At 54.5% G+C, this 25532-nt stretch overlaps 7 protein-coding genes across 7 annotated transcripts; 1 reads left to right on the top strand and 6 right to left on the bottom strand.

Moving 5' to 3' along the window:
• Positions 1-592: 592 nt before the first annotated feature.
• On the bottom strand, positions 593-2631 carry J7T55_003506 (formate dehydrogenase; the record flags this gene model as incomplete). Its single annotated transcript, XM_053143537.1, has 5 exons — positions 593-619; positions 677-1544; positions 1642-1796; positions 1978-2169; positions 2338-2631. The coding sequence occupies 5 exons, from the start codon at positions 2629-2631 to the stop codon at positions 593-595; spliced, it is 1536 nt and encodes a 511-aa protein (XP_052993756.1).
• A 2012-nt stretch (positions 2632-4643) lies between these two features.
• J7T55_003505 (methyltransferase domain-containing protein) lies at positions 4644-5552 on the bottom strand (the record flags this gene model as incomplete). Its single annotated transcript, XM_053143536.1, has 1 exon — positions 4644-5552. The coding sequence occupies one exon, from the start codon at positions 5550-5552 to the stop codon at positions 4644-4646; it is 909 nt and encodes a 302-aa protein (XP_052993755.1).
• Positions 5553-9645: 4093 nt separating this feature from the next.
• J7T55_003504 (uncharacterized protein) lies at positions 9646-14995 on the bottom strand (the record flags this gene model as incomplete). Its single annotated transcript, XM_053143535.1, has 2 exons — positions 9646-11580; positions 11633-14995. The coding sequence occupies 2 exons, from the start codon at positions 14993-14995 to the stop codon at positions 9646-9648; spliced, it is 5298 nt and encodes a 1765-aa protein (XP_052993754.1).
• Positions 14996-16249: 1254 nt separating this feature from the next.
• Positions 16250-16850, bottom strand: J7T55_003503 (uncharacterized protein; the record flags this gene model as incomplete). Its single annotated transcript, XM_053143533.1, has 2 exons — positions 16250-16368; positions 16418-16850. 2 exons carry the CDS (start codon positions 16848-16850, stop codon positions 16250-16252), a joined length of 552 nt encoding a protein of 183 aa, XP_052993753.1.
• A 520-nt stretch (positions 16851-17370) lies between these two features.
• Positions 17371-18436, top strand: J7T55_003502 (mediator of RNA polymerase II transcription subunit 6; the record flags this gene model as incomplete). Its single annotated transcript, XM_053143532.1, has 2 exons — positions 17371-17805; positions 17906-18436. The coding sequence occupies 2 exons, from the start codon at positions 17371-17373 to the stop codon at positions 18434-18436; spliced, it is 966 nt and encodes a 321-aa protein (XP_052993752.1).
• Positions 18437-19500: 1064 nt separating this feature from the next.
• J7T55_003501 (G2-specific protein kinase nim-1) lies at positions 19501-21262 on the bottom strand (the record flags this gene model as incomplete). The annotated part of the gene is made up of 4 exons (XM_053143531.1): positions 19501-20340; positions 20417-20531; positions 20601-20681; positions 20748-21262. The coding sequence occupies 4 exons, from the start codon at positions 21260-21262 to the stop codon at positions 19501-19503; spliced, it is 1551 nt and encodes a 516-aa protein (XP_052993751.1).
• Positions 21263-21691: 429 nt separating this feature from the next.
• J7T55_003500 (uncharacterized protein) lies at positions 21692-25354 on the bottom strand (the record flags this gene model as incomplete). Its single annotated transcript, XM_053143530.1, has 1 exon — positions 21692-25354. One exon carries the CDS (start codon positions 25352-25354, stop codon positions 21692-21694), a length of 3663 nt encoding a protein of 1220 aa, XP_052993750.1.
• Positions 25355-25532: the final 178 nt, after the last annotated feature.

Below are 25532 nucleotides of genomic sequence, written 5' to 3'. Positions count from 1 at the left end.
CCGCTGGGGCCAAAGACGAGGCGGGCATCAGGGGATATGATGTAATGTTCTGGCAGTATAATAAAGTTGAGCCGCAACTGATGCCGCTTTTTATGACACTCTGCGATTCATAATGTAGATAGAGCCTTGTAATTGGTCTTTGGTCTTCCGTGAAGATCGAGTCTGGCAGATCATCCCACTTTCATATCCCGGGGACTCCAACGTGGTCCAGCCACCAGTAACGAATGGAACACCATTATATGAGGAGGGGCGAATCGACTATTGTGCCTTAGAAGTGACCTTGGGCCTCGTAAAGTCCACATATGCGTCTCCATATATAAAGTATTGGCCACAAATTGGTTACCGGCTTATCATCGGAACAGCGTAATGAGAGGATATTGGAGTCCCAGCCGGATTGCGCGAAGACTTCGACATTACTGCACGATTTCTGGATGGGACATAACTTTTCTTTAACTTGTTCATTCATTCAACGTCTGAGCTATGAGGTATGGAAACACAAAAAGTCCCGCATATGGACAGACCCTTTCCAGAATACCCTCTCAAGTCGAAGGGCTCAATCAATGATCCTTCGTAAATATACACATCAAATTACTTATTTCTTAGCAGCACGCTGGCCATACTGTTGAGGGAGTTAGCGATCACAATCAGGACAGGTAAACTGGGGGCAAAATCTTACAGCCTTGGTGGCGTAGTCACCGTTGGTCACGATGAGATCCTCAGGTCGGTAGTCGAACTTGCCAGTCAGGTATGACTCCAGGATAGCCTTTGTGCCGTCGGCGTAACGCTTCTGAGCGTCCAGCGAGGTACCGGACATGTGAGGAACCATGGCGTTACCGCCGCCGAAGGGGTTCTTGGCATAGCGCAGAGGGTGGTCCTTGGGCGCGGGCTGGGGGAACCAGACGTCACCACCGTAGCCACGGAGATGGCCAGACTTGAGAGCGTCGGCGACATCCTCCTTGACGACGATGGCACCACGGGCAGTGTTGACAAGCCATGAGCCTGGCTTCATCTTGCTGATGAGGTCCTTGTTGAACAGGCCGCGAGTCTTCTCGTGCAGAGGGCAGTTGATGGTGACAACGTCACACTGTGCCAGCATCTCCTCAAGGTTCTCGACGCGGCGGGCGCCAATCTCAGCCTCCTTGTCGGCGCTGAGAGGCTGGTAATCGTAGTAGAGCAGCTCCTTGCAGTCGAAGGGCTTGAGGCGGCGCAGCACACGCTCACCAATACGGCCAACGGCCACGGTACCGACAACCTTGCCCTCGAGATCGAACTCGTTCTTAGCAGCCTCAGCAACATCCCACTCGCCACGCTCGATCTGCTCATGCGCGGGAACGAAGTTGCGGACAAGGGTCAGGATGGTCATGACGACATGCTCGGCAACGGAGACGACGTTGGAACCGGTAACCTCAGCGACAGTGATGCCACCGTTGGTCTGGTTGGCAGCATTCAGGTCAACATGGTCGGAACCGATACCAGCAGTGACGGCAAGCTTCAGGTTCTTCGCCTTGGCGAGACGCTCAGCGGTCAGGTAGCCAGGGTGGAAGCTGTAGATGGGCGATCAGTCTGAGTCCTGTGACAGAGTAGACAACCAGGAGGGCTGGAACCTGAGCCGGCTGAACGCTGGTAGGAAGGGAGACTCACGGGGTGGTGATAATGATCTCGGCGTCGACAAGCTCCTTGTCGAAAGTTGAGTTCTCACCCTCCTTATCGGAGGTGGTGACCAGAGTGTGACCTTGGTCCTCGAGCCACTTTCGGATTCCAAGCTCGTTCTGGGTGGTGCCAAGCAGACCGGGGACCTGAATCGGAGGATTATTGTTAGCGAGCTGCATCTTCTTCTCCAGGCCGCGCCGAGGCGCAGCAGGGCCGTTTCTCCAACGGGTACCCCGCACTTCTCCAATAACGGTGTTTGTCCCTCTCTTTGTCTGGCTGCCGTCGCATGGATCCGCTCGTCCAGACGACTGACGTCCACCCGCGCACGACTGGCCAGGCCAAAGACAGGATGCAAGCCCAGGCCGGGTTTGATGCTGGATCGAGTTCCAGATCGTCCACAAACCCCTCCTCCCTGTTCTCTCCCAAGAACGCTACCCCGCAGTGCTGTAACCAGTCTACCGGGCCCCAGAAAAGCTGGCCGTCTGGGTAGCGCGCGAGCAGCGCATAGAACAGCACAATCTAGGCCAGCCTGGAATGTCGCGGTTTGGGAGAGAGGAGGTCGGGGCCCTGAGCCCTTCTGAGGTGGCAATTGGATGCTTGAACGCGCGGATTCGTGCGTGCGAGTAGAGCTGACGTCGACGCGGCATCTGCAAAGGAAGTAATAGAGAAATATTGGGAGAGGCTTACCTCCTCGGCGTGCTTGCCACCATCGTACAGGACCATCAAAACCTTGACCTTTTCACGAGGGAAACCTGTCAGCGACCTAATCGATATCGTTGGTCCCAGCTTGCTCCGGCATAATGAGCTCGGCAGGACTGAGTTTGCGGCAGTCTGTCGTGATGTCACGCCTCCAGATCGCGAGGACTGGTTCCTCAGGCTGGAGACGGCAGAGGCGGAAGCTAGAGAGCTTAGGCCTCGACTGCGCGAAGCAATGGGACCAAGTGAGCGGGCTAGAGGACGGGATGCAGAGGAAAGTACCATTTTGACTGATTGTGAGACTCAATTGATGTGTGAGAGAGAAAGATGAATTGGCTTGGCACCCAGTTGGAAGGCGCAGGAGAGCAGAAGGGCAGGCTCTTTGGTCTTATAGCCTCGAAAGGACGGTCGTGTGTGTGCGCGGGTGTAAGAGAAGCTCGGAGGTGAGTCGGGATACCGGTCAGACTAGACGAGGGCAATGACAAGGTTGAGAAGTAGGTATGATCTGATTACGACACGATGATCCACGAAACTGGTCTGGTAAAGGAGCAGGGCTACCTATTTATGTGTTCCAGACTTAAGGGCCGATGTAAGGGGAAAGGAAGGAAGTTGAGCCCAAGGCAAGGCTCGCGCTCTCGCCCTCGACTTTGTTGTTACCTCACCTACTCCTCTTCCTGGCTCCTCCCACTTACACGATGCGTGTGTAAGAGATGATCCGGTGGATCTTGCTTCCAAGGTTGACTGCATGAGCTTGGGAGACAGCCATCTGACCCAGATCCCTGCGCAGAAGCTGTGCCCTGGTGTGTACACGATACCATTGGGGCACCCTGATGGATGGTGGCGGCTGGTTCAGGAGCTTGTGCTCCCGCGGGTCTGGCGAGGTTGCTGGCAGGGAGTTGAGGTAGTGGTGACATCAAACGCCGATAATAGTGCGCGGTTGGTGTGCCTGGATTCCAATTGCCATTGTCCATTGCCATGCTGTACTAGAGGTGGGCCCACTCCACTTGAGCTTCTTGTGGATCGAAGTGTACTGTGTATGGATCTGCCTGTATGCTCCATGTCTGCCATGTCTCTGGCTGTGATCTGTGATCTGTGATGCCCCAGCATGCCCAGCTCGAACACAGCTGCCTTCGTCCCCCCTCCTCATTCCTCCTTTTCGCACCGCCTTCCTGCAATGCATGTCTCTGTTCAGCCGGAGCAATGAGCAGCTCGCTCGATACAAGGCCAAGCCAGCCTCCGTCTCAATGGTGCAGCAGCCCGTCGGAGGACCTGCGAATGGCATCGCGGCAGCGCTCAGCACCGCGCCAGCCGTGGCAGACTGTCGCCGACCCCGCATGTCCAGGCCTCGTCTGGCCGTGCTGGGTGGTTTCGAGCGTGTAGTACTACTGGTCACCGGTCACGGCTTGTGCTCAATGAGGAAAGATGCCGGCCACTCGGCGTCTGTCTGTCTGACAATGCTGGGCCGTTGGCATGGTGTTGGCGGTCGATTCTCGGGCATCACTCGGCATCCCCCCTCAAAGTTGGGCCGGAGCTCACGGACAAGTGGGACTGGACCAAAGTGTGGGGTAGGCCCCATCCCTCCCCCTCCCACGCCAGCCCTGGCAGCTCATCAGCGGGCGTGTGCTCCTGGTGCTGGTGCTGTCGGCTGTGTGGCATCTGGAGGAGTGTGGCTTGCTGCTACCGCTGCTGCTGCTGCTGCTGCTACTGCTACTGCTACTGCTACTGGGCTTGCTGGGTTGAGTATGCAGACATGGAACCACGGTCTTGTGGTGCTGTGCCACCAGGCTGCATACCCATGCACACACACAGTACACATAACACGTACGGTGTATAGTAGTCCACAGTAGTACTCCCTTATCATCGGGACCATGTACGATCCATCCGATCTGCTAGGGGTCGACTGGAGAGCCAAGCATCTAAAAAGCTTATCCTTCATTTGACACCCCGAACATTGATCCCTACGGCGTGTCATGTCCACGGGCGCTGGGGAGAATCGTCTGCCCGTGAGGTAGACATACGATATGCTGAGGCAGATAAAGGTAAGGGGTATCATAGTTATCAGAGTACCAGGTAGTGGCAGATGAAAGCCTGATCTCGTGCTGCTGCGGTCAGCAAGTGTGTTAGTCCAGGAGAGGCAGGAAGTGGAACGAAGGTTTGTTTACTTGCAACCACCTAGTCTAGAATATCTACATTGCAACAGAGGAGCCGGCCCCCAAAAAACCCCGTCACCTTTTCCATCTCCGTCTCCGTCTCCGTCTCCTCCTATGGCTTAGCCCAAATCCCCTCCTCTCCCCCTCCTACTGGGAAGAGAAGCCAAAAACCTTCGCAATCCCGCCCCAAGGCCTTGCCTGTCTGCCCTTTCTCCTCGCCTTGACCAGCAAGAACCGAGGGATCACGCCCTCCACCCAGTCGGGGTGCTTCCTCCCGGACTGGTTCGTCGCGCCCCACTCGTCCATCTTCTCGACCTCGAACCCGGCCTCGCGCATCGACTCAAAGTACGACGTCAGCGTGCGATGCTGCTTGATCACCCCGTCGATGATCCAGTCCACCGACCGCACGCCCTCGGCGAAGTAGCTGTCCACCGTCCACTGGTCCACCTCGCCGCTGTCCCCGACGGTGGCGCCCGCCTTAGCCGTCGCCGTCTTGATGAACTTGGGGCACACGGGCGCCGTGAGGAAAGGGTGCTCAATTGAGTATACAAACAGCCCGCCTGGCATCAGCGATGAGTGTACTTGTCGCATCAGCCCGCCCAGGTTCTTGACATAGTGCAGGGCCAGCCCGCAGAACACCAGGTCGTACGTCTCGCCCGGCAGTTGCAGCGTCTCGAGGTCGACGCGCGTGAAATTAATGACCCCGTTCTCCTCGCCCTCGACACCGCCACCGACGCTGCCGCACTCGCCGAGGCCCGACGCAGACACGGTTGCCGACGTGGTCTTAGGACCTTTGGTCAGGCCCTCGGCCTTGCGCAGCATGTTGACGCTGATGTCGCAGGCGTCGACCGTCTTGGCGCCCCGCGACACGCACCACCTCGCGAACCAGCCCTCGCCGCACGCGAGGTCCAGCACCCTCTTGCCATTGAGGTCATGGGGTAGCATCTGGAGGAGCTCGGGCCATTCTGAGGCTCCTTTCTCGCCTTCCTTAGCACGAGGGTATTCGGAGTAGAGCTCGAAAAAAATAGGGTTGTCGTAGATATTTTGAGGTGCCATTGCTTAGGATTTTGTGTTCTAGGTGGGTGGTTGTAGGTGAGCGGTAATTCTGTCCTCTATTTCTACTGCAAACAAAGAGATCAAAGAGGGCCGTGATATGTTGATCTGACCATAGGTTATAGGATCTGATGATAATATGGTACGATGCTCTGTTTCTAGGATTCGACTGACATGCAACACTCAAAACAGACAGGCATGCCGATCAACGAGCCACGACCCTCGTTTTATAATTGAGAGCGCTGACATTTTTGCGGCCCCCATCTTGGACAATGACTGTTGTTCTTCCCTCTTTCGCTCTACTCACTACTCGTCTAGCCTCAGATTTGGGGCCCTCGCTCTTTCCGTGCTTCACGGCTGATGGTGATGGTACACGACTCGCTACGTTCTGTACGACTTGCTGGGAACTTGCGGCCGCGTATCTTTGAAGGATAACCGACGAAGCTCGTCTGTGGCGTCGTTGACCTGGAAAGGGGGCCCAGCAGGCTCCAGGTCGTTCCCGCAGCGGATGCCATATCACGGAGGGGCGGCACTACTCTGCCCAAAGTCTACCCGTGACATCGCAGCGACGAGAAAAGTACCGGCGTTTCAACGTCACACGAGTCCAGCACGCCGTAGCCGCCATGGAAGCATCCAACCGGGAGCGTCATCCACCAATTCACCTCCAAATCCTGCGCCTTTCCAAGTTGTGTCCCAAGGGCGGGTAGGCTGGATTCTTTTTGACAGCTAGCCTCGGTACATGAGGGCTAGCGGTACGACGAAACAGCGCGGAACGGGCAACAGCTCGTGGCTCGGGTCGGTCAGTCTGGATGGCACAGGTCTCACCTCACCGAACTTAGACCCCTTCCGGACGCGATCTAATCCTGCAGGGCTGCTGGATCTGAGTTGCCTCAAAGCTGCGGCCAGCGGAAACCTGTGCCTGGCCGTCTGACCCAAGACACCCCAGGGTTGATTATGCCCGCTGAGAAAGCTTACATACTTGCGGCCCTTGGGGTCCACAGACGAGGACGGCCGCCCATACACGAGACACAACCGAGCGAGGCGCAATCTGGTCAAGACCGCCCGTGGTAAGTGGTGGTTCTGGACTCTTGGACAAGGAGGGGGGAGCGGAACAAGTGGGAGGGCATAGAGCAGTAGAAGTAGGGACCGACAAAGGCACGTCGACGCTATGTGGCCTGATCGTGATGGCATGCCGTGTAGACGTTTTGACCGTTGGTGGCTTGGCCTTTGACAGTATTTGCCTGCCCGCGGCTTGGCATGTAGAAACAAGTGCCCAAAGCTATCGGATTTCAACAACAGCCCGCCCACTCGAGCAGGCTCGTCAATCGAAGAAGTAGTCCCACGAGGCCCCTGGGCCATCTCGGGTACTGGGTTGGTTGCTGGGGGAAGCGGGGCAGGGCTGCTGCGATACAAAGGAGAACAACGCCTCGGCGCTCGTGTGCCCCAAGGACTGTTTTACCACAAATTCCAACCTCGCCAATGCAGTACAGTAGCCCCCCGTGCTGTGTGCATCGATCCTCAGCTCGGTCTTTTCCAGGATCTGCGCCGCGACAGGGCCCGGCTCGAGTGTCACTTGTGTACACGCCCCCCAGCAGCAAGTCCCCGAGAGTTTGACGCACGCTGTCACGCCCGTAGTCGCTTACGAGTGGAACAGTCAGTCTAGTGAATCAATCCGATGCCATCCTGTCGGGACATGGCTGTCTATCGCCTGTCTGTCTGCCCATGGCCCCAGTTTAACAGGGCTCGTTGTTTCGTCTCAGGGCAGTGGAGACACAACTGCTCATGGGAATCGTACCTCCCGCCAGAACCGAATTCTTGCCGCTTTGCGAAAGAATCCACATAAAATGGACTAGGGAATGCTGGGTCAATCTTAAAATCGGCATGTTCGTCGTCCCTTCGGAGGAGTGGGTCCAGTGAAGTAAAAGTAGAGGTCCGACCTCCCGACATGCCGTAGACTGTGGATCCCAGTCTTTAGTGTAGAAGCAACGGCGGCCACGGAAGTGACCTCGGAGCGCGATCTATCATGATCCAAGCAGCCCCAACAAGCGGGAGCAAGGAGGAAGAGACAGAGAGATAGAGAGAGAGAAAAAAAGGAAAACTAAAAAAAAATCTTATCACTTCCTGTCATCCCCCTGAGTTCGAGCCGCACGAGCAGGCTGGCCGGGACGAAGATGGGTCGCGCGGTATCAACCATGGTGGAACCGTAATGCCTGCTTCCATGGACCTCTGTCCTACCGTAACAGTAACGTTGACGTCGATGTAGCAAGTTGAACGCGCACGCGTGTGGGCCTTGCATGGAATCGACTCTGACCGACTTCCAGGCTGTCAGGGGCATCTCACCCCTCGAAGAGGCTCCCAGCTCGTTGACGTAAATGTGCTCCATCGCTTTCTGCTCATCATCGCTCATCGGTGTAGGCTGCGCCATGTCCGCTCTGCCTCCCCGGTGCAGCTCTGGCCCTTGCTGGACCTGCACGCGCGTTGCTGCAGCTTTTTACGCATTTGGCTCAAGGTCCAAACGTGAGGCAGGGTTGACAGCTACGAATGTCTCAGCGGCGGGCAGCCGGATTGGACGGGGCACGGCCTGGAGCTTGCTGGCGGAAATGATGCCGGTCAAGGCGAGGGCAATAATGCGTGAGAAAAGAAACAACGGTGAAGTGAGGTGAGATAAAAAAAAAAATAAGATTCATCGAGTCAAGTTGCACTAAGAAAAAAACAAGCCATGTGCAGATCTCATGTCAGCCGTGCGACCCTACTGAGCGATGACAGGAACGAGGGTGACACAACCTCTCCTCTCTGCCAAGGAGGCTCGCTGCCTACGCGGGGGTTGATTTGACTGACAGGCACAAGCGCAGCTCGGCCCCTGGCTTGTGGTAACACGGATATGCGCAGCCGGCGTTGCACGAAGGGGGGGAGGCAGGAGAGTGAGCGGGAGAAGGATCACTCGCCCTGCTTCTTTACTATCAGGATCATCACCAGACTACCGCGCCACAGCAACGGTTATACCTGCCGCCATCCGAAAGAGGATGGAAAAGCAAGCCGGCAGGGAGAGCGAGAAGAAAAACAACTAAGCGAAGCAGTATGATAAGGGAGAAGGAGAAGGTGGGAAAAACACAACGGATCCATCGAAACAGACAACACAAACACGAGCTCGCCATGACCGGCCACGACAGACCTGTCTCGGATGATTAACCGGGGGCTTTCTATGCTCGTCCTTGAGCAACAGCTCGGGCCCGGAGAGCTGTGCGAGGAGCAATCTAGAAGCCCATCGCCCCCGGGATCACCGTCACCGCCGCCCTACAGTCGCCCCGGGGTCTCAGCTGAGCTGAGGTAAGAAGGAGATGGAGAGATGGAAGCTGATGTCTCTCCAGTGGCTTGTTACAGAGTGACAGAGACATTCCTCAAGAGAGTCCGGCTCAATAAATCCTCCCCGCGGTCACCCCGGCCCGCTGGCGCCCCAAGCCATTCTTACCTCGCAATTGAGACAAGACGAAGCAGCGCCCAACATGTTGTTCCAAGTAAGCAGGAAGCTGGCCTACGAACGCAGCCCTGTCCAACCGCGGAAGCACAGGGTCGATCACCCCTGGCCTGGGCCCGCCTCCCCCGGCGGAGTGCCTCACGTCACACCACACGTGGCTAGGAACTGACAGGTCCTTAATCGAAGGGGGCCAAACGGCCTTGGAAGTTGAGTGGTCTTTCGCTCTGTTACAGATATGTTGTCTAATGTAGTGCGATGCGCTGTTGTGAGCCCTCACAAATGCCTCGAGAGCCCCGTCCTTGCTTCTGTCTGGATGCAGGTACGAAATTGAAAAACACTCCAAGCCAGAATTCCAACGCCTCAAACGCTCGGGAAATGTTACATCAACGCCATGCTGAATGCTCTTCTATCTAGTGCGAGCTCCTGAAATCTCCACGCAACCTTCCGACGACTCGGGTCTATCCCTACTGGTTCTGAATTCTGTCATGGATACTCCCACTCTGTCGGAAAACCGTCGCCTAGCCTGCAGCTCACACTTCTTGAGCCAGACGCCCTTCGTGTGCAGGTCAGACGCTTTTGACGACGTCAAAGACTTTGACCAGGCAGCCACCTCCCAGGTACCTAGTTCATCTGACTGTACGGCGGCGGCGGCGCAACCTGCGGCTCAGCCTGAGCCCCATTGATCGTGACAGGGATCTCTCGCTGACTCCCCCGGTCTGACACTTGGGTCCATGACACAGCCCGAGACATCATCTTGGTGAAGTACTCCTGTATGAAAGACTCGGTGTAGTAGCTGTGATTCGCATCGTGTGGCCCTACAAGGTTGTGTGCCAGCTCGTGCGCGACAACGACGAACCACCATATCCCGGCCTCAGCCTTGGTCGCCGCCCCCGCAGGGCCGGAGGCCTTCATCTTCTCGTAGTGTAGCTGCTTGAAATATCGAAGGTTGCAGAAAATGCTGCCGTTCAGGTTGAATGCAATGCATGGGCCTTCCTCGTCGAAGTGGATCTGCATCGCTGTAGGCGAGACGCCATACACGTCAGCCACTTCACGCAGAAGTGACTCAAAGGTCGATATCGCATCTCTGTTGGTGGTCAAGAAGCTCATCTGATCCATCGAGAGCTCCCGGTGTAAATAGACCTTCATGCCACGTGGAGCTTGTGCTGCGAAGACGATATTCTGAGCCGGCTTGCTATCGCAGTATGTCGCCTGCTCCTTAACTTCTTGCGTTTGCGGTTTATTGAACACCGAAGAGGAATCATGTGGCCTCGTCGAACGGATAGCTTGCAACAAATTGTTCTGCACGACAGCTGGATTCGTGACTCGTCCGCTGTCTCCAGGACCTTGAGCCTGGGGTCCGGGCGGGGCGGGCTTGACCTCACGTTCCGGGTTCGTGAGCAGCTTGTCCAACTGCTCCTCCGCCGTCTCGTCTCTGTCCAGGCCAAATTTACGGGTGAAATTAGAGAAGAAGCCCCTGCTGCGTCTGTCCTGTTGATTTGCAGGCGGTGGTGGGAGCGTCGGCTGGTCTTCAGGAGAATCTGAGCCGAATGAGCCAGGCATTTTGGCCGAGGGTTCTGCCGGTGTACGGGGACGCTTGCTTTCAGCTTCAGAAGCAGCTTTGTTCTGCCGAGCCCAGTCTGCTTCCCTCTCCTTGATTTTTTGCTCCTCAGCTTCCAAAGCCTTACGCCGTTCCTCCTCGGCCATCCGTGCCTCCTCGGCCTTCGCACGCAAAATCCTGTCAACATTGTACCCACGGGCCCTGAGGTCAAGGAGACCGAGCTTCAGGAACGGCTCGAAAAAGAAATATGACTGTTGGTTGTGGCGCGTCAAGATGAGTGAACAGACTGCCTGGCCGACTTGATACATGTCTGGTTTGCCTTGATCGGCAGAAATGTACAGTTTATGACCTGTTGGAGTTCTCATAGCCATCGCTGACCGTTTCTCTGTGTGCGACTGGGCTTGACCCCGTAAAGTACGTCGGAGTTGCACGCTCTGCACAACTTCAACATTGAGGTTCTTGTCTAACCATTTAGCATCATGCTTGATGGCGTCCCTCCGGATATTCCTATACTCGTGTAGGAACAATTTCGTGCGCTCTAGAATATGTTTCCGCAGCCACTCAGCGCCATCTTGGGATGGCATTGACCTTCCGACTCGTGCATCTTCCTGCACCAAGCTACTGATGGTTGGAGATCCAAGGGCAAGATAGAAGGCCTCCAGAGCGTCATCTTCAGGGGCCGAGAGCAAGTGTTCCTTGAAAAGTCGGAAGCTGTAGAAATCGTCTGATATGACGATTTCACCGGGCGCGGCAAGCTGAGCATGGCGCATGGGTTCACTATACTCGTCGTCCTCTGACCCCTTACTCTTCGAAGATGGGACATCCTTGAAGGCCAACAGCCACTTTTCGGTCTTCATCTTCCTGTAGAGATCCTTGTCTCTCTTAAGAGTTGACAGATCATTCGCAAGCGATCTCAGCACGTCTAAGTATTTCTCAGACGTCTGCACCGTAGTCCACAAACGAACAGGCTCGCTACAAGCAAAAGTGGCGATTTCGTGCTGTCTCATGTTAGTCTTTGCATTACGCAAGCGAGATTAGAAACCATCTTACCTTAGTTGGTTCCAGCTTCGCTCCGCACTTGAGCAAGAATGCGTTTGCCGTGCGTCCAAAGTCAACAAAATCGAAAATTTCTCCGTACGTCGTTGATGAACCAAGATAGACACTCTGAGGAGAAACAAGCGTGATGTTTTGTGATTGGGCCTTCTCTCCAGAGGACCGCCCTTTACGACTGACAGGCACAATCGGAGCTCCTCTCAGCTTGGCCAGGCTGCCCTCGCCCAGATCACTGATCCGGGTAGCGAAGTACTCAAAAAACGTGATTGCCGAATCGCGATTCTGCGGCGGTGTGGTAGTGAGCCTGTAAACACAATTTTCAATCGGAGGATCACGAGGAACCCCAAACTTAATAGCATGTTGATGAAGGTCTCTGGCAAGGATGTTGAAGCCCAGAACAGAAGCTGATTCATTGGTGTAACAGGCGGAGGGAGGGACAAGTTGCTTCGCGTTTCCCTGTAATGGGAGAATGGCTTTGTTGGTGTTCGCAATGTTGAAAGCAACGTAGCCATTGATCTGATGGTTCGCAATGAAGTAACTCCTTGCCTTATCTCTCAGCGACTGGTCAGTTGAGGCCATCATCTCCACGAGTTCCGGAACAGCGGGATATGGGCGTAGTCCTAAGCTGTAAAGAAATCTACCCTCCTTAGAACTAGCCCTGAAGCTTCCTGGTGGTCCCGGCCACTGCAAAAGTGGTAGCCCGAGAGCCCGAAGATCCGACTTGGGCTCGAAGAGATCGGACAATTTGTACAGCTCTTTGGTGCCCTGTGTGGATTCCATGCCTGGGGGTCCAGCTTCTGCAGGACAGATTTGGGAGTTCTTCAACTTCTTCTTGTCATCTGCAGGAATGTCATCTGTTACAGACGCCAGATACTTGATGAGCTCCATATGACTCCATGGCTTGTGAGCCGTCTCCCCAGAAGGATTGAGCAGCCGCGAGAAGATAGTGTCCAAGTCAAGTGTTCTTCGAACTCCCAAAGCGGACAAGAATTTCTCCTTGAGAGTATGGCACCCTTCTATCGTGGGTAGGTCGTCGAACAGCTTCACTGATTGGAAAAAGGACTCGGCAGGTTTCTTCATTCCCAGCTTTGTCGGCATCACTGTAATGCCTTGAAGTAACGTGACAACGGTGTTCTTTGAGCTCAGACCCAGATTGTCCCAGTTCTTGGAGAGGACTGTTAAGACTGAGACCGCGAATTTACTCGACTTGGTAATATTCTCGTCCTCAGAGCGGCCGGAGGCGGTCTCGATCAAGAATCGCAGCCATGGCACAATCTCCAGCCGCTCCCAGCCAAGTGCCTGTAACTGCGGTTCGGCCAGGTGGTTCGTAAAGGCAAAAGGAATTGTTGTCGGAGGTATCGGCAGGCTTGGTGGGATTTTGTTGCTGCTGAGATAATTCTTGACAGAGCTCAATGCAATAATCTCGCCCGAGTCGCCATCCCCAATTGTTGCAACAGTTACGTCAAAGAGACGGGCTCGGCTGCCGGCGTCCAGTTCTCCACTGGCTGCCTTCTTGCTAGCCCAGGCAATAAAGTGTACCAGCTGGTCCTTATCCAGCGCCTTTGCCTCCAACTCCTCACGGATATCATCCGGACTAATCCGTTGAATCAAACCAAAATCTTCAAGCTTTCTCATGAAGGTTGCGTCTTTCATTTCGTCCAATATAACCGGAATGCCATTGACGAACTTGGCCAGCTCATCAGACCCAACACGGACCTTGGTCGATGGCAAGACTCCGCGACTCGAGAAGACCTCGATCGACGCCTTTTGAAAAGCGAACCAGAATGACTCCTCGATAATCTGACCCACGTTCGCACTAGGAGTTGAGTCCTGGAAAGTGTAGGTTCTCAGAATGTGCAGCGCTTCAGGAATAAGTTTTGCGACCTCGTCTTTTGTAGGCTGAGAGCCCTTTGACCTTGCATCTGTGACTCTCCTAAGCTTCAGCTCTAGATCTGACATCTCGTTGGCAAAGGCCAGGCGTGTCATGATGCCAGCAACGCGAAGCATCTCGATATTCCAACTCCTGACCCAGCGGGCGTTCAAGTCGATTGCCTCTCGTTCTACCGTAGGGATAACCGATGGTGCTGAGATATGCATTCCAGCTCCTGTGGTTTGTGTAGTAGGAAAGCCGATGAAGATCCTGCCCCCAGGCTTCTTGTTCGGGAGCACCGATGCAAATACATCAGCAGCTTTAGCGGCCGGGCCTGAACTGGAGGAATTCTCCGATGCGAGTGTCTCGTCATAAGACGACGTCAGAATTGCCAACTTCGTCGTCTTGGGTGGCGGCTTCTTCGTGGCACGCTCCAATTCCGCAGCGAATGAGGTAGAGACCTTGGTCTGTATTGAGCCAGTAGTGACCTGGAGGAAGATGCTCGAGGTCGACTCAGCGATGATATCTTCGGAGAGTGCCTGCTGCACAGCGGCTTCCTCTTTGGCGGCTTTGCTTCTGTTTGCCTGCGCGGCAGAGGAAGCTAACCTTGAAAAGAAACTCCTGATGGTGGGAATGTCTGAGGCGCCAGAACTCTCGTTGGACGCATTTGTTGTGGCCACAGGTTTCCAGCCAATAGCCCCCATGAAGGACGCATCGATCTGCGTGCTCGTGCGGTCAACCACTGCCAGCTTCATAAGGCCGTCCCTGGTCTTGGTCTCCAAGTCCCTCGGAATTGGCACATTGACACTTGGAGCGGTCTTCTTCTGCAGCGACAACACCCTGTAGTCATCAACCCAGAACTCGATGTTCTGCAACGCCACAAATGTCAAGCTCGTTGCAAGGAACTGGCTGATTGACAGCAAGTTGGGGACTGGTGTCGTTGTGTTCCGGTAGTCGAGTACGAACGCAGTATCCTGGGTGCACTGCTCCGGTGGCAGTACCAATTTCCTGGTGAAAAGAGCATTTCCTTTCCAGTAAAAGGCTATGGCTTCGTTGCCAGAGCTGACGAATGGATCCTCGCAATCGGCAAATACACTGTAGAATCCTACTCCAAAGGCACCAATCTTGGTCTCATCGGGGTTTCCCTCGGCTATCCGCTTCAACCTTCCCCAGTCTGTCTTTGTAAATGGCTGGCCATTGTTCTTCACGACTAGGCGACGGAGTGTATGATGCGTCAACGTGTGCTTGAGTAGCTCGGATCGGTCTGTGGTGGCAGGAAGAGGCGTCGTGGTCGAGGGGAGAGTCTCGTACGTTATCGAGACGGTTGTAGCCTGGGCATCGGCGGCGTTCTGGATGAGCTCTCGCAGGGTAGTCCATTCACCCGAGTATCTCGCCAGCACCTTGTCGATCAAGGCTCTGGTGTCGACGGTGACGGCTTCTTCGTCTTCGCCAGCGGTCAAGGCGGTTGCCCGCAGCTTGGAGTAATCCATGGCGGCCACCACAGGCTGTGCCTGCTGCGCCGGCTAGGTAGCGAATCCAAGTGGTTTCAGAGCGTACAGACTACGGAATGTCTACTCGCAAGGGTCGAGATCGGCTTGAACACTAGAGACCAGGGAAAGGGGTGTTGTGGGAGGCTGGGCAGACGGACTGGCGAGTCTCGAAGGTCAGCTTGTATCTACACCGGCGATCTGGTCGGAAGGAGAGGATGGGTTGTACAGTCTCGAAAACGAAACAAGCAGCAGGCGAGAAGGATCGCGACTTGTACGAGGCAAAAAGAAAGAAAGAAAGAGATCAAAGACAAGTCTAGTTCTCTAGAAATATCACCAGTCTATTGGAACACTAAGAGCATAGAAACGGGGTGGCGTGCAAGGCTGCCGCCGCCTTGCGTTTCGTCTGTATATAACTTGTCGCCATTGCGTGCCTGTCTGGGGCGGAAACAAAGCGTCATGCAGGAGGTCCCATCGGGCAAATCCAGGGTTCCCGCCACCACCTTGCCCTGGGCAACTGGGCAGCTGGGCAGGACACGCGGGCCTGGCAGCAGCCTTGCAGGCGTTGCAGGTCCGCCTGACGCTCCAGCCTATTGAGCCCCGCCAGCCCACCATAGGCAGTCAGGGGTTCCTTGACAAGGAGGTTCTTGTAGTTCAGTCGTAAACAGTTGGCGGGGGACAACGACCCGATCTCACACTTATCTGTTCTTTGACTAGTTACATGAATGAAAACAGAGCATTATTCGGTACTCATCACAGTTATTGTACATGCTCTGGACTGCTGAACAAAAGAGAAATACCAAAAAAAGAAAGAAAAAGGACTTCATCTGCAAAGTTCTCAAGGACCATTTCACTGGCAAGGCATCACATGACGCTATTCATAGAGAGCCAGTAAAGAGTAATCGAAGAACGCTTATTCAGATTTCTACAACATGAAAGCCCGCGAAGACTTCAGCCGGAGTCGACAAATGTGGTGGTCAGCCCATTAAATGCACACGTCCTCCAACGGAGGTCATGCACTCGTTCAAGAGCAGCACGACATGCTCTCCCAGATGCATCTGGGCTTCCAGGGGTGCGGTGCTCATCTGTCACTCCGCCGATGTTCAGGGCTGAAGCTTCTCCGTCTGTCAGGAGTTCTTTGACGGTGTCCGTCTCTGGTCGACCTCCGATGTTCCCGGCTACGACTTCTGCTCCGCGTAGCACCGTGGTCGTGGTGTCTGTGTCGTCGACGATGGTCCTCATCCCGACGACCGCGGCTCATGCTCCTGTGACTCCTGCGGTCATGGCGTGAGGACGGTTCGGCATCGTCGTCTTGGTCCCTCCTTCGATACTCCCGATGTCTTTCTCTGCTGCGGCTTCGGCTGCGGTGACGGCGCCTGTGACGATGTTCGCGGTCGCGTCCTTCCCTTCTCCTCTCATCTCGACCTTCTGATCGCCGCCCACGACCTGCCTCGCTCTTCTCCTCTTTCTTCGTAACTTGGAGTCCTCCAGCCGCAGTTTGATCGTCGATGCTCCTCGATCCGGACACCTCTATGGCATTTGCCCCTGACTGATTCCGGACCGGCGGCGGCAGGCCCAGTGCTACTGCCATCGCATCCTCCTCCGCCTCCTTAATTTTCTGTATCTCCTCGCGACGCCTGCGAGCCTTGGCTTCTTCCTCCGTCTCATTGGCATTGGCGTCACTCGCATCCGCCTTGGCATACCACCCAAGATCGCGACCTTGTTGCCATCGCCCGACGGGCGCTTTCAGAGAATGACCGAGATAATTCTCACGGTGCGCCGAGTTGGCCACCTCATCCCAGCTGAAATTGACTCCTCCTCGTGACCCTGACTTGCGGATGGTTGACACCAGATCCATTTTGAATGTGTGCGATTGAAGAAAAATTGATGATTTCGCACAAATGAAGTGAGGTTAAGAAACCAGGCAGTGTTTTGGGGGCCTGACGACACTAGATGGATCAAAATGCGAAGTGAGAGAGTTTGGGCTTGGAAGTCTAGAAGTTTGGAAGCCTTGCAGCGTCCCTGAGTTGACGGCTGTGGGTGGACCAGCCCACTAAGAACCTTGCGCGCGGTAGCGGGACAAACTGGGGTAACCCAGGCACTTCACTTGCACCTACCCCTGCCGCCGAGGCAGGCGAGCTCCCATCGATCAAAGCATCCCCACGGCTGTCATTCTCAGGCTGCGTTCAGCCTTCCCACTCCTGCCAACAGCTCCATTCACCATCAGCAATTTCGAGACAGAGCTCGATCACTCGAGGATTTCCTGGGACCGTGCAATACCAACTGACTTCTTCACAACCTTGCCGAACCAGCCTTCGCTCACGCCGGAGCAGAGTCGACTTGTTTTGTCCGGCAATCTCTAGGTTCGGGCTGTCAATATGGGCTCCGCAGCGAAGGAGTCTGCCATGGACGAGATCCAGTGGAGGAACCCAGCCTTCATCATGCAATTTGGTCCATTGCACACAAATACAGTGTTGCACTACTTCGCTACGTCGCCGTTCTTCGACCCAACGTCCAACAATAACGTCATCCAGAACCAAGCCCAGTACAATGCGAATCTCTTCCATGTGATCGCCACCCGTGAGGCCTTCGAGACGCGCCTGAAGAGTATGCAAGGCCTCGAATACATCGTTGCTGAACAACCGGCGGAGACTGGTCCGGGCCAGGGAACAGGTGTCTGGGTGATCCGCAAGCAGAACAGACGGAAGAGGCCAGGCCAGGAGGACGAGTTGACGGTGCATAAGGACTATTTCTTGGTGGGGGAAAACCTCTATGCCGCGCCTACATTTGCGGATCTTATGAGCTCAAGAATGGTAGGTTGCGGTTCGCTTCATATATCTCCTATTGGACTACACAGAAGTACTCTGGGTTCTTTTACAGGGGATATCATGCTGACTGACCTCTTCTCTGAAGGCCACTATTTCAACCGCTGTGGGAAAAATCCTTGAGAGCGCAAACAGTATACAGAAGTGGACACCTGCCAAGGGTCACGTCTATGCCAATCCTCAAATACCACGCGCTTCGACTTTGGAGCCAAAAGAAGCAACGCCTATGCCCGAAGGCCCTGGCAGCAAGCAAGGTCAGCCGCCCACGAAGACCTCGACAAAGGAAGAGGAGCTCGCGCGCTTGGCTGAGGAATCCTTCCGCATCCACATGAAGTACGGCGGCGACTACATGGATGAGATACCTATCACCGGAGCCCCAGGCAACTTCCATTTTGCATCCACCGGGCGCAACGACAAGCTGGCCGTGCCAAATACCCAACCTGTGACCCTGAAGCCACCTACGCTGGCTCCCTTGAACACAAAGGCCGTTGAGGTATTGTCTGCGAAGGACGCCAAGAAGACGAAGAGCCCGAGGCCCGGAGCGAGCGGGAAGTCAAAGGACAGGAGGAAAAGCAAGGGAGGCTCAGGCGTGGCCACCGGCACGACTACGCCATCATGAGTAGGTCGAATTGCAAACTTCGGGGACAGTCTTCTCCTGAGGAAGGCCTTGAGGAGACAAGACTGCGTGGCGTTCTGGTCTGAATATTAGGTGTGATACCCCCGTCTAGAAGCCACTGAATCGGCAGGCGAAAAAAGAATTGCATTGTCTTCTTCTTTTGGACAGCTCCCGTGCCACCTGCTCAGTCTGGATTATTCTCTTCGCGTGCCCATACGAAGCTCGTCATGACACGTGAAATGCGTGCGAGTCCCCAGCCGGGTCAAGTACGCCCGTCACTGTGCGCCTCGCACGAGCATACACTTTTTTTTTCGACATCTGATCTTGTCTGTGAGAAGAAACTTCTGGGTGGAGCGATCAGGCTGCCTGGTTCTCAAGTTAAGCCGGAGGCCGAAAGCCGTGGCCAATCTTGCATTTCCACCCATGCTTCGCCTCGCATGAAGCCGGAACAGGTGCTGCAAATCTCGGTCAAGTGGCCAGGTGAGGGTGTGCCATGCCTAAGAAATCGACATATGGCGCATCCACATAGCAGTACCGAGCTCCTAGCGGGTGTGGGACTCTGGCAGAGAAGTAGGAGCACAACCAAAATGATGATCGCAACGCATAACGTATCTTATGGTAGCCGTGCAATGACGAATTGGCTTCGTCGCAAGTATTGTCAGATGCTTGATGCTACAGTTGGATCGCATTTAGGTCCCTGCGGCCTTCCTGTACATATCGAGCCCTTCTCTAGTCCCGCGATTGTATAGTGTATAGACGCAGAACTTAGGAAGCAGGAAGCTCTATGCGGTTGGTTGTCCTATACTCTACTGATGTTTTCTTTTATATAAAAAGTTCAAGAGGAAAGAAACAATGGGGAGGCTTTCTTGAAACTCAGAACCGGCTCCAAGAGGGCATGTTTCTCGTCCGTGTGGTTTTTCTGCGTGGCAAGAGAAATATCTAGGCCTTTCTTTCTAAATACTCATGTCTGACATTCAGTCCACACTTCGTCAGGTTTTCACGAAGTCTCGGAACCCACCAACTTTATGCCATATTCCAGAAATGCCAAATATATCTTTTTTCTCCGCCTAACCGTGTCCATGACCGTCAGCATCAGCATCCGGGGGCCGGTTGCTCAAAGGCTTAAGGTTCGGGCAATTGTGTTCAAGAGTGTGCAGCTCGTAACGTGGCTTGAAGTCGTTCCACAGGTGAAGGTACGAGAGCTTCGACATCCTCAACCGCTCACTTCTATCGTTGTTGCCTTGGTGATCATCCCCCTCGCCGCCGTCGACATCCTCAGCAGCAGCCGCGTAGTCAGTGTTATATACAAAAGGCATCAGGGGCCTTGGCCTCGTCCACGAGATATCCAACCCGTCAAAGTAGCCAGCCGGTCGACCCTCTGGTGGGTTGCGGTATGCCGCTACTCGAGCGCGTGCAACGGGGTATATGGTATCGACTATCCACCGCGGATTGGCCGCGAGCTCGTTCAAGGGGTCCGCCAAGTTGCGGATATTAGTCCCCCCCTCCATCCCGTTGTATTCAAAATTCACCAGAAAATTAATCAACTCGTCCGAGAAGTCTGGAGCCGAGCCATCCAACGCATTGACGTTGGCCATCCTAGTGGTGTTTGCCCCACGCGCCATCCAGTCCTTGTGCGAGAGATGCGCCTGGCATAGATACCGCAGGACGAAACCAAAGCCGTAGGTGTCCATCCACCGGGGCGGCGGCTTCACGTCCATATTGGGTCCGCGGTCGTCTTCGTTTGGGTCCGTATACCAGGGATGAAGGTGGCGTATATCGTCTCCGTCAAGCAACGCACTGCTGAAATCGCCTAGGACAATTTGGGGGAAGGCATTGGCTTCTATCCCTGCGGCCCGGATGCGGCCGGGTCTACGGGGTTGGTAATGGATGAAGACATTACGTGGAAACTGGAACCTTATCGTCAGAAATCCTGCGTCAAGACAGTCTAGCAGAACGGACTCAATAGATCATCCTCGAGCTTACCAGTTCCAGGTGATGTATGCTTGTCCAGTTGGCGGGTGCTTGGTGTCCAGGGACGTCGGGTCTCTCCCCGAATTTCAACCAGGCCATCGCGAGGCAAAGTTGCTCTGCCACGAGCCTGTGAGACAATTATTATCAAGTTTTCACGCTTTCAGACATTTGAAAAACACGGAGAAGAAATAATTACCATATGAGATGTTCTGGAACAGCCTCATTTCTATCATGATATGTCGTTGCGAATTGTTGCAGACTACCTCCATTGCAGTGTCTTTGTAAGGTGTTAGCAGTGAAGGCTGTGACCAAGGTTTTGAAATTCTATAGCATGGCTACTCACTCAAAATAGAGCGAATACAAAGGTCTGTGCTTAGGATTATCGGGCAAAAGCTTCTGCCAGAACCGTAGCTGATTGAAAAACAGTGCGTCCCGTGGCAGCACGCCCAAGATAGGCTCGTTCGGGAAAAGGGTACTCGGCAGAGTCTCTTGCCATGTTGATACTCGAAGCTGCCTTGGCTCGTGATATCTAAAAACGTATCTGGGAGAGCCGACTGGAGGGATATACTCGTCCTCATCTGGGGGGTTATCGTCGAGCATGCCGTCCTGAATAAGGCTTCCGTCGCCTGCTAGCAGGAGCGTGTTGACGAAGAACTCGCCGGTCTGGACTGACTGTATGACAAGATGGTCGTTCCTGTTCTTGATCGGGTCGATCAGAACGAATCCTTTGCTGGCGATGTGGTTGTCGCTGTTAATGCGCGGCCATTCCTTCTCTATGAGGCCCGGAGCGTCACTGTGGCGCTGCACTGGGAGCAGAACACCGACGTGTCTATATGGTCTTGAGTACGCAGTTGACATGATAGCTTGTCTGCAAGAAGATGACCTCGACGAACTGCGTGAGTTCCTCAAAACCTTAGTCATTGTCTCATCAACTTCATATATACTGGGAGAGCTTTCCGGATCCGGTTTGCTCTTTAAGGCTCTCATTGTGAAAAGCCACAAATCAGCAACGTTTTTTTTTTGTCTGCAGTGGATGAGCATAAATTTCAATGCTGCTGCAATCTTTAGTCTTTCTATTCTGGCTTGTCTCAATCTTAGTATTGGGTCCCATATGCAAGTAGATGACTGATGACACATTGGAAACGGAACTCGATTGGTAGTAGAATGACTTCTATTGGGACAACCCACCAAACCCTGATGTATCCCTACTGCATTGCAATCACCTTACGCCCGTGCTGTTGGTCAACGAACAAGCTGATTCTGCTACATTTCTCGGCTGTTCGTTGTTTACTGCACGACCCAGTTTCCAGCTACCCTGCGTTGCACGACCTTCGTCGGAGGTAGAGGCCATCCCAAGCCACCTTTGCCCTCCGCATTCAGAGAGGGCACAACCCACACCTCGCGCAGTTTGCCCCCTTCAGTGTTCTCAAGTTTTACCTCCTTGATTGGCTTCCCGTACGAGATCAATGGCGTCCCCTTGGCGAGCGACGCAAGCTGCCTCTCCGTGACATCGGTGAGTGTGTGCATCCTTGTGCGACCCCCGGAGGCCTTCTGCAGGTGTGAGTATACGACATAGTCCGGACACTCGTTCGGGCTGAGGTGCGCCATCGGTGAAGACGGATGCAGGTACACCGCCCTCTCGCTTGGCTCGGCGGTCGCCGGCACGGCGAGAGGCGTGAGGGGCAAGTATGCCACGTCGATGGCCCTCCTGGGCTTCCGCCCCATATCCAGCGGCGTGGGCGCCTTGTCGTTCCTGATGGCGACCTGGTCGATGAATCCGGCAGCGACCATCTGCTTCAGGGCGGTGACCTGCTTCATGGACGGCGCGGGGAGCTTCGCTTGGAACGAGAGGCCGGCGAACGAGGCGATGTTCGTCCGCAGGAGCTCCGCGATTTGCTGCCTTAGCTGCAGGATCTCCTTCAGGGTTTTGTATCGTACGAAATGCGACTCGCACCACGCCTCAGTCGGATCGTGTGCGAACTCCCCCACGACTTGCAGCAGCTTGATGGCGTCGGCTTTGTCGTCTAGGAAGCAGAAGTTCTTATGCACAGCGTTGTATGCGCGTCGGGCATTAGCTTGGCGAGTTTCGGCAATCACGTCCGCGTTTGTGCGAATGGTCTCATCGTCGTCTTCTTTGGTGGCAAGCTGCGGGATGGCGTGAGACTCTTGTAGGAAGACTTCAGCAGCTGAGAGGCCGGCGACTAATGCAATGGTGTACTGGATACAATCGAACTGATGGCCGACAAGAAGTATGCGGGAGAAACGTGGCGAAAGGGGGAAAATCGACATGGTTCTTCCAAGTTGCGTTACCTGTCCGCTATCGTTGACGGCGGAGAGGTAGTGCAAGAGTCTTTCTGCCTTGCGAAGGCTTTGCCTGTCTGGTGGCGTGGGAAACGGGAAGTTGACCACATGCTGCAGGTTCATGGCTTTGAGCTGGAGAACCACACCTTCGATAGGCATTCGCAACAATTCTGGTTCGGCGAATTCCTGGAAATCCCTTTCGTACACAGCCGAAGAGTACAGTCTGTAGCAGTGACCGGGTCCTGTACGACCTGCACGCCCAGATCTCTGGCTGGCGCTGGCCTTGCTGATCCAACCAACCTCAAAACTCTGTACACCAGTCAAGGAGTCGTATTTTCTCTCCTTTGATCGTCCGCAGTCAAACACATATCGTACGCCAGGGATGGTCAAACTGGTCTCAGCGACGTTTGTGGCCAGAATAACTAAGCGGGAGCCATCTGGCGGTGGCTCGAAAACACGCATCTGCTCTTTGGTGGGCAAGAGCGAGTACAGGGGCAAGACGTGCATCCGCTTGGGGCCTGAGCCTGTTTCTCCTTCTTCTTCGGGGATCTCGAATTCAGCCTCATCATCCTCTTCTTCCTCGTCGCCAGAAATCAAGCCATCGTCATATTCTTGTACGTGGCGGTCGTCCTCGACACCAAAATCTATGTCTTCTGCCTCTATCGAGGCCACGTTCGCTGGCAGCCTGACTTTTGGGCCAGCGGCGGAGTCCATCCCAGTGAAGGCCTTCTTGAGTTTCTTCGCAAGTTCGGTGATCTCATTTTGGCCTGTCATGAAGACAAGAATAGCTCCAGGGGGAAGCTTTCTGTGGCCTCTGCTGATCTTCATGAAAGCCTCCTCGACATAATCGTGTTGAGTCCTCCGCGAGAAGTGCACGGTGACTGGATATTGCCTGCCTTCCACCTCCAAGACAGGAGGTGGCGTTTTGAACAGTGTTGGGTTCTGTGTCATATCCTCTATCCGGAGCGTAGCGGACATGATTATCAGTTTCAATGGCTTAATTGTCGGGTCTTCTTGGGACAGTTCTGCTCGCAGCTTGACTACCCTGCTGAGCATACCAACCAGGATGTCGGTGTTGACACTCCGCTCGTGAGCCTCATCCACGATTATGGCTGAGTACTTCCTGAGAGCGATATCTTGAGCCACTTCTCGGAGAAGCACACCGTCAGTCATGAATTTCACAGCCGTGTTTGGATCGACCGTGCCTTCAAAACGGATCTGGTATGCCACTTTATCAGAGTGGTCACCAAGCTCCTGACCGACTCGTTTTGACATGCTGACAGCTGCAACCCTCCTGGGCTGGGTGATACCGATCAAGCCCGGTGTTGGGCCGTCGCGGGATCCGTATCCCGCTTCAAAAAGAAACTGAGGGACCTGTGTAGTTTTACCGGATCCTGTGGAACCGCACAAAACAACAATGTCGTTATTATGAACAGCTTCCATAATCCGCTGCTCCTCGGCCACCACAGGCAGCTTCAGCCGAGCCTCTTGGATGTCGGGAGACCGTGAAACAGTGACACTGTAAGCCTTTCGGTCGACATTCTTTGTTGGCTGCAACTCGAGGGGTAATGGGTCCTCCTCAAGCGGCCGGGGTGTGAAGTTGGCTGGTTTAGGTATTTGGAGGCCCTGTGTCCCTGATTCCACAGGCGTATAACCCATGGCCTCGTTCCGTTGCTGGTGGGCCCACTGCTTGAAAGCTGAAGAGCGTTGTTTCTGCTTGCTTTGCTCTGCGCTGTTGTCTGAGTCTGAGTCTTCGCTAGAGTCATCATCTTCATCGTCATCATCAGAAGAGGATGTTTCGTCGCTGTTCTCGCTTTCGCTGCTTCCTTTAGATTCTGACTCTTCCGGCCCATCTTCAGATTCAGCGTCCGAGTCTTCTTGCTCACTGTCGCTGCCACTTGCTGACTCCTCTGCACCTTCATCAGAACTGAAGCCATTCCACGCTTCATCGTCGGATTCTACTTCCATTCTCTCTGGTTCAATCTGCTGAGCAATGGGGATTTTAGATTTCACGCCACCCCTCTTTTGTCGTTTCACAAGTTTGGGTCGTCCATCTTCCCCCAAGTCCAGAGGCCGCTTGAGACCTGAACCCACGCCCTCCGTTACTGAAGGTTTAGACGCAGGCGCTGTCGGTCGCGGTAATGAGGCGGAGATCCTGACAAGGTGCTCGTCCTGGGTCTCATCGTCATCGTCGTCGCTCTGGCTGTCCTCCTGTGCTGGCCGTCGTTGCCGGAGCAGAATTTTTTCGTTGTCATCCGTGTTAATGCCGGCCTTTGTTTCCTTCAGGGCTCTCAAAAGCGCTTCGCGCGTTGTCTCGCGATTGTGGCCTAGCGAGCGACTGCTCGCAAAAAGACTGGTATCGACCCTCGTCTCAGCGAGCTTGGCCAGGAGTTCTCGATTTTCGTCTCTCTTGAGCTTGTTTTCGATATACTTATCCAGACGCTTAGATTTTTTGCTGCTGACTTTGACTCCTTGATTCCTCAGCTCCTCACGCATACGAGCCTTGCGAGCCTCCTTCTCCTGTACATGCTCAGGGAGGATCTCCTGCGTGTTTGGAGTGTCTGCATTGTCTTTGCTATCCTGGCGATTGTCGCGTGCTAGATTCCGGTGTTTTTGTTTTCTTTGCCGCGGCACGTGCTTCTTCGCCATGGTGCTCCGGTGGGAATAAAAATCCTAGCTTGGATGCAAGACTTCTCACCGGTTGTACTATTCACAGTGAGCATCTCACATGAAATTCTGATGAAATCTTTCAAGGCTGGCTCCAGGTCTGTTTTTTTGTGGGGTCGTTATGGTTAGCGCCAATGGTGTGGAGCTGGCACCTGCAGCG

Source organism: Diaporthe amygdali, assembly GCF_026229845.1.
Source record: "Diaporthe amygdali strain CAA958 chromosome Unknown NODE_14_length_1008325_cov_65_372321, whole genome shotgun sequence".
In the NCBI taxonomy this organism is placed as follows: domain Eukaryota; kingdom Fungi; phylum Ascomycota; class Sordariomycetes; order Diaporthales; family Diaporthaceae; genus Diaporthe; species Diaporthe amygdali.
This window is presented reverse-complemented; position numbering and strand designations above follow the sequence as displayed.